This window comes from Microtus ochrogaster, unplaced genomic scaffold, assembly GCF_000317375.1.
Source record: "Microtus ochrogaster isolate Prairie Vole_2 unplaced genomic scaffold, MicOch1.0 UNK2, whole genome shotgun sequence".
Classification (NCBI taxonomy): Eukaryota; Metazoa; Chordata; class Mammalia; order Rodentia; family Cricetidae; genus Microtus; species Microtus ochrogaster.
In genome coordinates this window covers 25,300,730-25,316,346 of record NW_004949100.1, presented here as the reverse complement: position 1 = coordinate 25,316,346, position 15,617 = coordinate 25,300,730, and the positions used below count along the sequence as shown (strand labels likewise).

The following is a 15,617-nucleotide window of genomic DNA, read 5'->3' as shown; positions in this document are numbered from 1 at the left end:
ACTTCTCTGTTTTTATGCCAATACCAAGCTGTTTTCAATACTGTAGCTCTGTAGTAGAGTTTGAAGTCAGGGATGGTAATGACTCCAGACAATCCTTTGTTATACAGTAAATTTTGATCACATCCATCCACCACTACTCTCCCTAGTGCCCTGCACATCGTATCTCTCAACTTCATGGCCTCCTTTTTTGTATTTGCTAATAATCTTGAGTCAAGTTAGTGTCACCCTTATGTGCTTGAGTGTGTGCTCAACCACTGGGGCATGGCTAGTATCTGTATCCTAAAAGAAGAGTGACTCTCCCCACTCAATGGCTATCAAGATGTCACGTCCACTAGGGATGGAGCCTCCTCCTCATCCATGCTGGGTTACTGACTGGCTTGGCCTTGTAAACAGAACCACAGCTGTTGTGAGCTGATGCTTGTAACAGCCATGCCATGTCTAGAAATCAGCATCACAGCTCTGACATCTGTTAGCTCTTACATTCTTTCCGCCCCCTCTTCCAAGATGTTCCCTGAGTCTTAGATAGAGAAAGGTTGATGAAAATAATTCGTTCACAGCTGAGCCACAGTTAGGAAAGTATTTTTAATGGAATAGTTCCAAAAATTTAACACAGCTTTTCCTTGCCTTATATGGGTTTTGAGCATCTTAAATCCCCTTCATGTTAGCTGGGTCAACTTCTTCTTTCACAGTTGTTTGTCTCCTCACTATATTGCTCTTCTCAATGATTGTCTCCAGAGTGACCCTTCCACCCACAGAATCCAACTTTCCCCTAGAATTCATGTAGCCCACTTTCTGCTCTCACCTAGAGTAGCTCCCTGAAAGAGTTCAGAGCTTCAGGCTTCTGGGATAAGTCTGCGCACCAAGCCATACTCTGTGGGGGATTGTCCTCTTAGCTTTTGACTCTTATATTCTGCATTCTCAGTATGGTTGCATCATGTCTCCTTTACTCAAGGACCTTAAGGTAAACCTGGAGAATGCTTGAATATATGGTATTTTTTAAAAAGACAAACTGTGTTCCCAAACCATGCTACTTTCAAAGTTAACTACTGACTGCTTGGTTGATTGAAATTAGCCTAAAATTTCATGAAATGATTTTGATTATTATCTCAAGGTTATTTCTACCAGTCAGGAAATAACCAGGATTCTCCATAATAATAATAATTCTCAGATAAATCCCCCCCCCGCCTTAAAGACTGTAGTTTGCAGTTCTCTGAGAGAAGCTCACTGGCCTCTACAGACTTCAGCATACCATATAGTTGCCAACTAATAAGAACAGATGATGTGATGAAAATCCCAAATACAAAGGAGGTTTACATGATTAGTCCGTATAACGTCACCACTAATATAGACTTATGGGCCATGTCTCTGCACTAACAATATTTAGAGAAATATTATAGAGGGGCTAAAGCGATGGCTCAGAAGAGCACTGACTGCTCTTCCAGAGGACCCGGGTTCAATTCCCAGCACCCACATTGCAGCTTACAACTGTCTAGAACTCCAGTTCCAAGGCACAGGACACCCATGGCAAAACACCAATACACATAAAATAAATGTTTTAAAAATAAACTTAATAATAAAATAAACTAAGACAAATGTTTTTACAAAAGAAGTAGGCTGGAGAAGAAAAGAGCACAGGGCTACAAAATAAACTTACCATTCTTATTGAAAACATTGGTGTTCTCTAGCTGTAGGTATAAAGCTATATTTTATGAGTTTGCCCTGTTAACTGATAACTTAGAGCACTTGGCAGCTCTGTGCTCTAAAAAGTCACAAATTAATTAGCACATAGTTAATCATCATTATCTTTTACTGTGAAATAATTAAACATAAGTCAGGCTTAGTGATGCATGCCTTTAATTCCAGTATTCAGAAGGCAGAGGCTAACAGATCTCTCTGAGTTTGAGGCCAACCTGGTCCACATAGTGAGATCTAAGATATCCAGGGCTATATAGACAGGACTCCATCTCAAATAAACAAACAAGCAAACAATTAAAAAAAACCCAAGGTTTAAGTAATGAAACATGAGCTAATTAAGTGAAGCTTTTGGAGGTGAAATTATTTGCTAGTGTTGACCTACATTTGACCTGACATGAGTGTCATGTTAAATACCCAAAGAGACCAACATATTATTTTAAATTTTGCTTTATGTTGTTGCGATCCACTGTAATTACAGAGAGGAATCTTTTCTTTATGGCACACTATGTTCGATGGCTCCACCATCGAACATAACATAACTAAGCCTGACTTATGTTTAATTATTTCACAGTAAAAGATAATGATGATTAACTATGTGCTAATTAATTTGTGACTTTTTAGAGCACAGAGCTGCCAAGTGCTCTAAGTTATCAGTTAACAGGGCAAACTCATAAAATATAGCTTTATACCTACAGCTAGAGAACACCAATGTTTTCAATAACATAATTATATACCTCATCCTGTTTTCCCTTTATGAGATGCAAAGACATCGCCACCGTCCAATTACTCTGGGAAGCGCGCTTTACACCTGCTGTGACTTAATTGCATTTTTGTTCATCCAAACGTTTATACCTCTCGTGCGTTTTCAAATCATTCTCACTCTAGTGGCAATTTCCCAGCGTGGCTGTGGGAGAAAATGGCCTTTGAAATGGTGCTTTCTCTGTGGTGCTCAGGAAAAAAAAAAAAGGCAGTGCATGAAGGAGAACCTCAGAAGATGAGGGCCAAGCTTGAAGCACGGTTTCATTAATACTGGATGGCAGAAAAGGAGCCAAGTCCCAGATAATGAGGAAGGAGTTGCAATTTTTTTTAAAAGCTATCTGGTGACAGGGAAAACAAAAATGACATTCAGCTGACGAATGAGCGGAGTTTGACCTAGCCTTTTGACCCTTGGCAATCAATCTTACCTGCTACTTCATAAAGAATTATGGGGCTGCCACTCACATTTGACTCTGTATTTTTACTATTCCCTATACCTTTTTTTTTTTTTTGAATACATGGTCCAAGAAGATAAATGTTTATGTTGGATCTAGCAGAGACGAGGAAATATGGGGTACTCAGAAGGGAAGAAAGCTGCAAGCTCAAAGAGCAACAAGAGGACCAACAGTCATAAAATGGTTTATACATGCAATTCAGGATTGTCAGGGAGATTTTTTATGTGGCCGACCAAAATAGCGAGTGGAAATAACGGATGACCCTCCACACACTTTCCCCTGGCGCTGGGCTCAGGGAGACCCGGAAGAGCGAAGGTGAGTGCTAAGCCCACCTTCCTGTCTGCCTCTCTGCTCCCCACCTCCACAAACCCCAACATGCATCCAATGAATTTTGATGAATCCATTGCCTGTCCACGAGCTCTGATTACAGCGTGCGGTGTGAAAAGGTTTCCAAGCCGTCATTACAACGAGAAGGAGTGTGCGGGGCATGAGCCGTTTTCATTATCTGTTCAAGGCGCCAAGGAATGCACTAAACAGCTCGCGCTCGGTCCACCTTTGTGTCCACCGAGAAAGTGTAAATCAGCAGGAGGGAAAAGCAGCCAGCTGGGGAGCAAGAGGAAACACCTTAGGAATAAGAGATAAGGTCTTGTTGGCATTCTGGATGCTTTGTTTCTGTGTGTAATTTGATGCAGTTTGTCTTGAGACACTAAAACCCAAGCTAGTCAGCAAGCGCAACTTTATGGACCTCGTCTTGTGCATAAGTTGACCATGGGGAGTTTTTCTTGGCTTTATAGAGTTGAGATTCTCTTTCATGGCTATACAGGAGCCCACAGCAAAAACTCAGTGTCGTGGAAATAGAATGCAATTTCTGACCATTCAATCCATCCCAGAACACTGGGAATGTAAAGCCATTTTCTTCATCTAGTCTGAATTAAGAGAGGCAGGTTCGGAGACTGGGGATTATGGAGTTTTGCAGTTGTTCTCAAAAAAAAAAAAAAAAAAACAAAAAAACAAAATATAAAATAAAGGCAAAACCTCAAATGAACACAAATGAACTGTCTTATAGAATATTTACAGACTTGGTCATACGAGCTGGTAGCCTCTGTCTTCCTACAGAAATATGCATCCAGGCAAATGAACAGAACCCCACCATCATGTGCAAAGCTATCTCCCTCTGACTCCTTTCTCAACTCTGCTTTGAACCATTTCACAAGCCTAGAAGTGGTGACTGCCTGTGCTCAATTGATACTGGGCCAGGGCCTCTCTACCTTAGCCTAAGAAGCCGCCCTCCCTCTGCCTGGCATGAAGTTCATTCCTGGGCCCTGCATTCATAAAGAATCTCCCCTCCAAATAGGGCAAGCTTGTTAATGGGGGAAGTGAGGTCAGCATGTTTCTGACAAGCCAAACAAGTGATGAAATTTATGAAGCTCCGTGGTACAAAGATGTAGTTATCTGCCGTCAATTCACATAATAAGGCCACTTGGGGCCCGTTGGTTTTGTCCCTTGAATTTGTTTTTCTTTCCTCACTCCTTTTTGTTGCCCGGCACTCTCTTTAGCTTCCCTTCTTTCCTCTGCTTCTGTTTCTGGATTTCAGGACCCTACCTGCACCCTTAACTGGAGTAAATGGGCCCTCTTCCTTTTCAGGCTATGCATGTGGTCATGGTAATAAGAGAGAGTTGAATGGACCAAGTTCTCAGGCTAATTATTTGTAAAGTCAGAATGTGGTGTTATGTCTACAGCATTTCAAGAACAAACTAAAATTTCCAATGAAAACCAGAAATTTGTTACAATTTCTTTTATACCCTTATCCTTTTCACTGTGACGATGGCCATGGCCCTTTCACCACAGTTCTATGGAGGAGGAGGAATCATACTGCCCTTGAGAAGCAGGAAGACACTGTGGCCTGGGTAATAAGGAAAGAAGTGATAGGAATGGACAGCTTGGCCTGTTCAAGAATGGGATAGAGGATTTGAGAAAAAACGGGGAAAATTAAAAGGAAAATGAGCAGTTAAATATGGGCATAAAACTAGGAGACACTTGCTAATATCATTCATAAGATATAAAAAAACTAGTAGAGGCTAAGTAGATGGGTAACAGGAACTAAAACGGTGCATGTATTTAGACAGGAACCAGGGGTTATGTCATTGGAAGAACCAACTGTCCCTCTAGAAAGTAACAATCACAATGGCCTAACTATCTCAGTTTTTATACTGAATCAATAGTGCTGGTCAAATTGATGGATTAAAAGTAGACTTTCTAACCCAAAATGTTAATAAGACTCATCAAATATAATTTCTCCTACTAATAGTACAGTCGTGCCTTAACAATGAGTAAAAACCATGGGTCCTTGATGCCCCTTGTAAAATGATGTAGTATTTGCACATTTCTTACACACACACACACACACACACACACACACACACACACACACACAAAGAAGCATTTGCTTGAGTTCGCTTTGTTGAATTTCCAAATTCCAAGGCCATGTATATGAAGGGTAAATGCATTTTGCAAACATGTATCAAAAAGAAATCACATTAAAAATAAAATTGAAAAGTGCTAATTCAGATAAGCAAAGGAAAGTGAAACTAGATCGCTCTTCCCTCCCCTTATCTAGACCCATTCCACGTAGGGAAGATGGGAGAAAATCAGCTATTCTTGTCTTTGTGAGTCTGACAAGGGTGGAAAAGCAGAGTTTTGTGAGTCTGGCTTGTTTCACTTAGCAGAATGATCTCTAGTTCCATCCATTTTACTGCAAGTAACACAATTTCCCTTTCATTTATCACTAAATGAAACTTCATTCCATATCAACAGTATTTTTCAGGCACTAAAATAGATTGATGGATATAAAAAGGAATCCTGGTCCCTGTCTCTATAGAATTGCAGCTTACGGTCATTAGCTGGGAACAAACTAGCAGCTTCTTAAAACAGCTAACCAATGTCTCCTCTGTTTCTCCTAACAAAACAGCTTTTGGAGTAAAACGTTTGTCTCTTTCTTGAGAGCAGGTTACCTTCTCATAATCATAATTGTTTCCATAATGCACATTTTCACATAAGGCATTTTAATAAACTACCCTCCTAGCCCCTTTTTCCCTCCCCCAGTCAAAACTAGTATCTAAAATGCAAAGATGGTTATTATCTCAAAATGAATGCTCTGTCCCTCTAGCTCTTAGGATCAAACCTCAAATCCATAAACAGCCTCTCGACCTCCTTCACAGCTCCACAGAAGTCCCCTCTGCAGGATGTTTGCAACCCTTCTTCCTCCCGTCTGGAGCCTACATCCTCTTCTTCCCAGAGTCTCTCTTTCCAGTGCCTGGGCCACTCCAGAAGAGCACTGCAGAGGCCTCAAGTCTACATGACCAAATATGAGGCTCATTTTCCCTCTTGACTCACGGCGGTTTTCAAAGCTTTTTAGGTGAAATACATTAACTAGAACTAAAACTTTGACTTCCAAGTTTGGATACGACCCTAATTAGCAATGGGCAATTTTATTCTCTCCAGACATAGTAGGCAGGTGGAGGCAGGCAGTTGCAGCTCTCTGGCTGCTATATGCTCACAACGACCATCCCACTCTGCAGCTACTGCGTAGCCAAATATCGATGGAGAGCAAGTTAGGTGGATGAAATGGAGTATTTAATTATGTTTTCAACGTACAATGGATTTGGGTGACTGGCCCTGCCGAGTCAAGAAATACCTTTATGACTGTGCTTTAAATGGTGCGTCTAATCTCACCCTTACTCAAATCAGAAAGCAGGAGGTCGTTGTTTGAGCACACCCAATCTCAACTAATCTAGAAGGTCAGGGTGCCACTCATGTCTCCTTGCTAAGTCCACTTTAAGTAAAAGTATACCTGCTCACAGAGATTTCCAATAAGCGATTCAGGTCTGAAACAGGCCTACCTGTGAATCATCTTGGCTGGGTGGGTGAGACCAGCACAGCCCCCTCCCCCACTCTCCTGGGCTGCCTAGGGGGTGGTGCTTTTATTTTCACCATTTATCTCACATATTTCTCCACCTTCTTATATAACTAGTCCACCTTATCAGCACATCCTCTGACTTCTTCATGCTTCATCCGCCTAATAAATATGCATGTGGATCCATCAAGAGAGAGATCAAAAAAATTAACAAGCACCAACCCCTAATTTGTACCCATGGCATTTGATACCACATGAAGACTCTAAAATATACACACACACACACACAAAAAAAAAAAAGTAGGAGGGATATACCAGTCTCCCATCTGGGGCCCAGCAGAGAACTAGCACTAAATAGGTAATGAGGGGCTGGAATTTTTCAAGTTTGGTATGGGCTTCATGCATCATTGAATAGTTCTGGGAACTGACTACATGAGTTGGCAGTTGCAGAAAGCCAAACTATGCTAGAGTGTTCGATGTCCTTGGCTGTGCACAGGACCTATATACAGGTCCTCACTCAACTCTTCTTCTCTTCTCCAGGCCAGTGTGGCATGAATGGCTTAGACAATTCTCAGCAAGGGACACAGAGCAGCACAGTTCGATTAACTTAGTGGGATTGCACTTGCTGGAGGCAGCTTCCTTTGGGCATGCTTTTCCCTGCCAAACATGAGGGGACTTTTATCCTACTAGCCTCTCCAGCATCCATGGCCTGCCTTGGCAGCAGGGCTTCAAAACTGCCCTGAATCTGACTAGGTAGCCAAGTCTAGCATCCTCTCCCAAAGGCCAGCCACGCTGGCAAGAACCAGACCTGTGACTGCTCAAGAGTGAGGGGTTCAGTCACTAATAATATTCTTAAAGGCCAGTGTAGAATGCTATCCTTCATCAAAATGTCACAGAAACATAAACTATAAAACTTTAAAGTGTCTCCATGGCTCAACTGAATAGTGAATCTACAGATAAAGCAGAGACCAGAATTCTGTTAAATGTGCAAAAGAAACACTATTAAGGGATGCATCAAGATGGCTAAGGATCAGGGAGGTAATGGAATGCCCAAGAGGAGAACCAGACCCTTTGGAAGGTGGTTCCAAATGTTAAGTCTCTCATAGAGAAATTACCATGTTGGGAGAAGGACTAATAACCAAGGCTTTGTATCCATGGCAGAATGCTAGGGCTGGGGACAGCTCTCATCCCCAGCCCTAACCTCATTTCTGCTTTAGTTTGCTAAAATAGCTGTACTGAAGTACTGCAGACAGGGTGTCTTACACCAGAGAAATCATTCTCCCACCAGCGGGTATTGTGATATTTTGTTTGTGTTTTAACAAATAAAGCTTGCCTGAATATCAGAGTGCAAAGTTAAGGCCAGGCAGTGGGGGCACACACTTTCATCCCCGGACTCAGGAGGCACAGAGGCAGACAGATCACTGTGAGTTCAAGGCCACCCTGGGCTACACTAGATTGATCCAGTCTCAAAGAGAAACAGACAGGTTGTGGTGTCCCACACCTTTAATCTCAGTAACAGGGAGGTGGAGTCAGGATGTGAAATGGTCGGGCAAGAGAGGAATAAAAGGTGGGAGGAGACAGGAACCCATTGCAGTCTGAGGTTTAGTGGAGGCAGTGCAGTCAGAAGCAGTCAGTCTGAGGATGCAGGCAGAGGATGCAGTCTGAGAGCAGGATTGCCCTTTTGTTCTGAGGATTTGGTAGAGGTAAAAGGTCTCTCTAGTTACTACTCTAGTTACTAGCTACGCTGCTTCTCTGATCTCTCAGCTTTCACCCCATAATACCTGACTACAGGTTTTATTTATTAGAACCAATCAGAATTCTTGCTAAGAATGGGAGGCAGTCCACCCTCAGAGTTGGTTCTGAGGGACCAAGAAAGAAGAATGTGTTCTGGGTGGCCTTCCTCCAGGTTCTGGGAGGTCATTTTCTGCCTATGTCTACCCAAACTTTACCTTCTTATGAGACCATCAGACTTGTTGGATTAATAAATACGGATTACTTAATGGCTCCATATTTATTCACTGTCTCCTTTAAAACCTCACCTTCAAAGACATCAGCATAAGAATGGAGGGAAAGTCACTATGACAAAATCTTTCTTAGAAGGCATCTGCCACATTCGAATGATCCTTTTCCTTGTTCTATTTTTGTGTGGTTGGATTACTTGGATGTTTTATATGTAGGTTTTGTTTGGTTTGGGGTTTTTGTTTATTTGTTTTGTTGGTGTTTTGTCTGAGGGTTTGCTGTTTTATTGGTTTGTTTTTGTTCTGTTTTGTGAGACAACATATAACCACGTAGCTCTGGCTGTCCTAGAACTGAGTATCTGGACCATGCTGGCCTTGAGCTCCCAGAGATCTGCCTGTCTCTGCTGCCCAAGTGCTGGGATTGAAAGTGTGCAGTATAACACCCATCTGGGGCCCTTTTTTTCATTTCACAGTGAAAATTGTGCCCCGTTTGTTTTTTGATAAAATGCCGTAGAGAGCAGTTTTGCTTTTCTTATCCCCAGCGCTTCACAATTTTCTCTCCTGTGATGTCAGTCATCCCGGCCCAAAGTTCAATATGATTTTCGGTGTCCATTTGATAATTCGAGGACTCATTCCATAGCTCTCCTGTGAAATGAGGATTGACATGGTTGTAGAGATTCTAGTTTCAATCATTTCAGGTCATCTGGCATCATGAAGAAATGATGGAGTTCTGTGCAGTGTCCCTAGCAAATCATGCCATCCAGAACTGAACACAATATTCCCCCTAGGATCTGCCAGCCCTGCATATAGGGGCTCCTACTACTACCTTTGCTTAAGGTTCTGTTCTTTTATTGATGGCATCGAGTTAGGCTACCCCCACAATTGTGTTGACTCCACTGTTGCTCACTGTCCACAGAATCTGTGAGGCACTGTACTGTATGTCCCTCTGTTACCCATGGATCTTTATTCTAAGAGACCTATAGAGGTACATGTAAATGTGTGGGTGTGCCTGTGTCTCTGAGTGTGTGCGCGCGCGCATGTGCACTCGCTTTAAAATCAATTGCTAACTATTCTTCATGATATGTTATCTTGTCAGGTTTATTTCACCACTCTGAGCTCCTCATGAGCATGGTGCACCCTCATTCTGTCAATCATCCTCTTGATAGTCATCCCCCCTCTGCCCTTCCTCCAGTCACTAATGAGACTGTTAACTAAGAAAGGGATAAGGGCAGCTCTTTGAGGCTGTGCCTGGGAAAGTTCACTCTGCTCTCCAGGCAGCTGCTCTGTTATGATATCCCCTGGATTTGTTCCCCGTATTCCAGGATTTTGTGAGGTCACCAGAGCCCACATTTTCAACCCCACCTAAAGAGAAACACAAGACATGTTGTCAATGATTCTCCTCAAATCCAAAGAAGAATTGTTATTTGTTTTTATCTGTCCCCAAATGTACAAAGCTAATTAAAGTCCTCATGGAATAAATAAGGCAAGGAATTACCTCTGTCGATTTGTTCCTACTTAAAAGGTCATAACTTTGTTCATTTTTAAGCAGTTAGAACCACTCGTTTTATACATAAGGTATAAACTTTACATGATAATAAGTTAATTTCCCCAGAATTTTGAGAAAATACCTTCTTCTGTGTCCTAAAAAAATCACATTTTCTTAATTATAGACCCTATTTCCCTAAAGAAATTCAAAAGTTATGACATTCTGAATTATAGTAACTTAAAGACAAAAGTGGGTCCAGGATCAATATCAAAGACCCATACAGTGGACTTAATATTAGAATGTGGGTTTTTAGAATGACATTTGTTTTCCCCATCTTTGTGTCTTTGTGAATGTTGTCCCAAAGACAAAGTGCTTGGACAAAACTGTCATTGCAATATTAGAAGACTGGAAAGAAGGCCCTCTGAGTAATCCATATTTATTCATTAAACTTAATATATACCATCCCTGATTTACAATGGTTTGACTTAGGACATGCATACATGTCCTGAAGTCAGGCTTCAGGTTTTGAATCTTAACATTTTCCCCAAGATGTCAATATACCACATCATACCCTCTCTCAGGGCTGGGTAGCAACAGGAAGTTGCAGTACCCAACCAGCCAGAGATCATGGAGGATGGAAGGTATTGAATAGAATATCTGAGCTATTCAATGTTTGATGACTAAATAGGCTCTTTGTTCAATGATCTTGTAAATGGCAAGTTAATGTTCATCTTCACAGCATATGTAGGTTAGGCTAGGCTGAATTGTACTGCTCAGCAGTTAAGGTTTATAGCCTTTTCTATTAACAGAGGGTTTATCCAGGTGTAACTTCTAATAACTGATGTCTTTACTTAGCTCACTATTTGTCTGTCAGTCAGTCTATCTACCTATCTATCATCTGTCTATCTATCTATCTATCTATCTATCTATCTACCTACCTACCTACATACATACTCTATCTGCCTACCTACCTATCTATCATCTATCTATCTATCTATCTATTTATCTATCTATCATATATATATATCTGTATATATATATATATGGCTGTCTCTATTATCTATCTACATTTGTATGCATATGTTGGCACTGCTTCTTCCCAGATTGTTTGCTGATTCTCAGTGAAAATTTAAGTTCCTTGATGATAAAGAGTATGTTGTATCACTCTTTGGAAGTGCCACAGTGATTGGTATGGCACAAGTTACACATACTTCCCCAAAGTATCAGCCATCTTAATGTGAAAGAATCAAGAACCTAGAGTCAAATTAGAATCATATTTTTCATAGAGGACATGAGTCCCTGTCTTCTTTCTCCTTTGCAGCTTGAGCATTTGTCAGAGCCTTTTACAGCCAGAGTGCCTTAAGCAACTGCAGGACTGCATATCTAGGAGGCATGCAATAACTATTACGTAATGAATAACTGAAATTTAGAGGACTAGATGTGAGTTCTACCTGGCAATGTGCTCTGTCTAGCCAAACTTCAACTGGAATCACTAGGAGGATGCCTTAATATGTATGTGGATTTCTAAGGCCCATTTAGAGTTTTCTAGCAGCTGGTCTAAGGTGTAGTCTGTCTGACAAGTTCCCAAATGAAGCTGTGGTTGCTGGATTGGTCACATTAAAGAACCACTGCTCTTGCATCCCTGCTCTAAAGGGTAGTGGTTGGTACTTCAGAGACAAGGCTCCAATAGTCAGCTTTGTATTGCTATGCCTCAACCTGGCTATTGTAAATGGTTGGGTAGGAACACCCATCTTATTCTGAGATTACTATGGTTCTTGTTCTCTGTCTTTTCACAATACTCCATTCCTGCAGCTGTCAGAAGGTGCAAAGGGAGTTGATCTTAGGGGTTGAGCAAGGTGGAATGATAACTCGGAGGTTAGGTTGACTCTCCTTCCTCAGTCAGAACGGGCGGCAAATCCTCAAGACTGACTGTGACATGCATGATGTCATGAAACACACATAGCATGATTTGGTCTCTTCAAAGTGTACTCCTAGGAATTGACATGTGATCTCCACATTTGCAGAAAAGGAAGAGAGAAGCTAAGTAAATCCTAAGGAAGTGCCTCTCCAGTACTTCCCAGAACAAAGAAGTTAAGAAATAAAACTGGTATAGCACCTGGTTCAGGTCTTTGTTATTTCTGTAAATGGATAAAATTATAAACAAGGCTGAGATTAAAGGAAAAGCAGTTTTTCTCCATTTTTCTCTGGCACAAAACAGATCTGCTAATCAGGGAACTATAGGCTCACCTGCAGGGTGGAGGAGCCTTCTGCCCACAAGGGGGCATCTAGCACAGCGGGGTGCAGGCAGCAGCAGCATGGAGGGTGAATAGGACTGACCCAGGACAAAGGGTGAAAACGAATGGAAATTAAGGTGGGCATGTATGGTGTTAAGTCAACTGGAGTGTCTAGGTAGAAAGGCAAGCTGGCTACTTGAGTATTTCCCTGACCTTGCAAGGTATTGTTAAAGTCCAGAAAACAGTTACCTCTGGCAGACCCAGCTCACCACAAGGTGTCTGTATGGACACTGTCCTCTGTAAACAAACTTTTGAAGCTGAAGAGAACTTTTGTCCTCGTTTGACCAGAATGAAGCTATTGAACTTTTTAAAATTACTATAATTATTGTATCTGGGCCCTTTGTTTTGTTTCAATTCACTTTATCCCAAATATGGAATTAGACTAATTTATGTAGCTCTCTCTGGATGCCACATCCTTATACAAATCCCTCCAGTGATATTTATCTCATCTCAAATGTGACTAAGCATTTCAAGAGTAAAAATGTAATAAAAGTAAAAGCAGGGGCTGGAGAGATGCCTCAGTGGTTAAGAGTACTGGTTGCTCTTCCAGAGGACCGGAATTCAAGTCCCAGTACCCACATGGTACAACTGTCTGTAACTCCAAGATCTGACACCCTCACACAGACAAACGTGCACATAAAAAAGAAAGTATAAGCAAAGAGAATGAGCCCATGCTGAAAATTTTCAAAGATATGGCACATAAAAATATTTCATATTAAAAAAATGAAAAGACAAGTAATAGAGAAAAATAGTTGTAACATTACATGACAGACTAGGATGTAGCTTTAACATACCGAGAAATCTTTAAAAATCAGTAATAAAAAGATCAGTGCATCACAGGAAAAAGAGGAATTTACAGTTACAGAAAGAGAGCTGAGTAAGTTCTCATGTGCCTGTAATCCTAGCTCTTAGGTGGTAAGGCAGAAAAAGAAGGAGCTCAAGGCCAACCTCAGTTAGTAGCTAGTTCAAGGCCAGCCTGGGCCACATAATCCCCTGCCTCAATAAATAAACAATAACAGCAACAAAAACAAAACCACAAGTACAGTCTTCTGAGAGTTTATTTAAATCAACATCTTTAGAGTCAACATTTGTTGGGTGTCTTGGACAGGACCAGTTCCCAACGAGCCTCTGCACAAAAGCAGGACCTGCATCTTAAGTGTGCATATCATGGGATCTCTCCAAGGTTCAAAACTAGTTTTCAAAACAAAGTTAATTAAAAACATGTCAAAAGAAACCAAGAAATAATCTTCAACCAACTTGGACTAGAAACAGAGCCTGAGGCATAGAAAATGTGAATCATCATCCCTGGTGTGAACAGAGATTCCTCATGCAGAGATGAGCGTGAAACTGTCTCCATGTAAACTGGGAATACACAGCTAACACACCACTATGTTTAGAAAAGACTGCTCTGCTTTTAATATTCTGCAAGCATTTCTAACTTACTTACTTAGTCATGGGGAATTTAGTCACACACTTAGGTTTGATAGTGACCCCAAAAGTGAGAATGAGCCTGAGAGCTAAAAATTCCTGTGGGAATGCTTATAGAACTCCAGAATATAATAACAAATTCTACAAGGTGGAATCACACAATATCATTTCCATTAGTCCTTACCCCGCCAAATTCATGATCTATATTTCCGATTTTACAAAGGAACCTTTTTCTTAACTGTGTAGATATGTAAATTCACAGGTTAATATGCTTTTAGGCCAACTGTGTCTAAATACCAGAATGTAACAATTACTATTGTTGCACACTCAGTGCTGAGATACTCCCACAAGGTAGGTTATTTCACTTAATCTTCATAGTAACTTTATTAAGAAAAAAATTCTCATTTTATTCTTGGAGAAGTCAAACTTGTTAAAGGGCCTAGAGTTAGTAATGGTAACATTCCAAATTTTTTGCTTCCAATGCTTTAATCAATGAGAATTTCTCACTGTTTTTAAAGACTGTCTAAATCAAAACTCATTTATAATTAAAAGGTGTTTTTGTCATAATGTACAAGAAGAAATTCAGAGCAGCTCTCTGTATTGGGCTTTATTAACATGAGGCCAGAACAAATCAAAAGTGTTTCATGCCACAGTTGTGTTGTTTTGACTGCTGTGCAGCAAGAGTCTGGATATTTCTTGATACTTTGTGTTTTTATTGATAGCTACAGTGCTCAAGATTGAATTTTTGAGATTTTCAGGTGTCGTATTCACATGTGGAGATGCCAATAATCGCTCCTCCTCACTGTGCAATGGCACTGAGAGCACACAGTTGTAATCTGGAGGGAAATGTGTGGCTTAAATTGGCAGTGTTACACTTCTCTGAAAATGCAGGGTTGTAAACAGGTCTTTGCTAATGTTCTTCAGTGTGCTAAGCACACTTGAAGCCTGATGCCTTGAGTTTTCATGTGCGTGATTTCTGCTGAATATAAAATATAAATATAAAATAAAAGAGAAATGAGCTAAATTTTCACTTAGATGTCTTCAAAAGATACTTTTCTTTGTTTGACTAGAATAGTAAATTCTTTAACCACCCTAGAAGGACTCAATTTCGCTTTTTAGAGAATAACCCTCATTGCTATTTTTCATTTATTTTTTTCTTTTTCTTGATAGACATTTAATATTAGAGTCAAATGTTATACTTGTAAAATCAGCCTATGAAATCTTATATATGTGAAGTTTACTTGAAATCCTCGGGCTTCTAAAAAATAGAAGCCAGGTTCACAAATCAAGAGGACCCAAAACATTAAGTCAACTAGAACTGCCAGCTTGTAAGTGACCAGTTAGCATTGCTGAAGATAAAGTCACACTTGCTCATAAAAGCATCTATTACTGCTGAATCTAAGGCAATAACCTTAGAACAGCAGAATAGCATAAACCCATGAAGAAGATAATAGCTTTCATTCCTTGGGAATCTACCACTCTTTAACAACTTACCCAGCACTTCCTGCCTATTCTAGCTATCCTTACTGCTAGATGCCATTAAGCTTGTTATGAACGGGGAAACGCAAACACTTAGTAACTATTCAAGACTTAAGCACAGTTCTGCAAACCCACATTCCCTCCCCATATGCC

The 15,617-nt window shown here is 40.7% G+C and overlaps 1 protein-coding gene across 1 annotated transcript in view; it reads left to right on the top strand.

The window, feature by feature from the left end:
- Positions 1–3,281: 3,281 nt before the first annotated feature.
- Positions 3,282–15,617, top strand: part of Pou6f2 (POU class 6 homeobox 2) — a 163,093-nt gene continuing 150,757 nt past the window's right edge. Inside the window, exon 1 of the mRNA XM_026788332.1 lies at positions 3,282–3,480. Coding sequence (XP_026644133.1) covers positions 3,282–3,480 — 199 coding nt within the window. The remainder of the gene's footprint in view (positions 3,481–15,617) is intronic.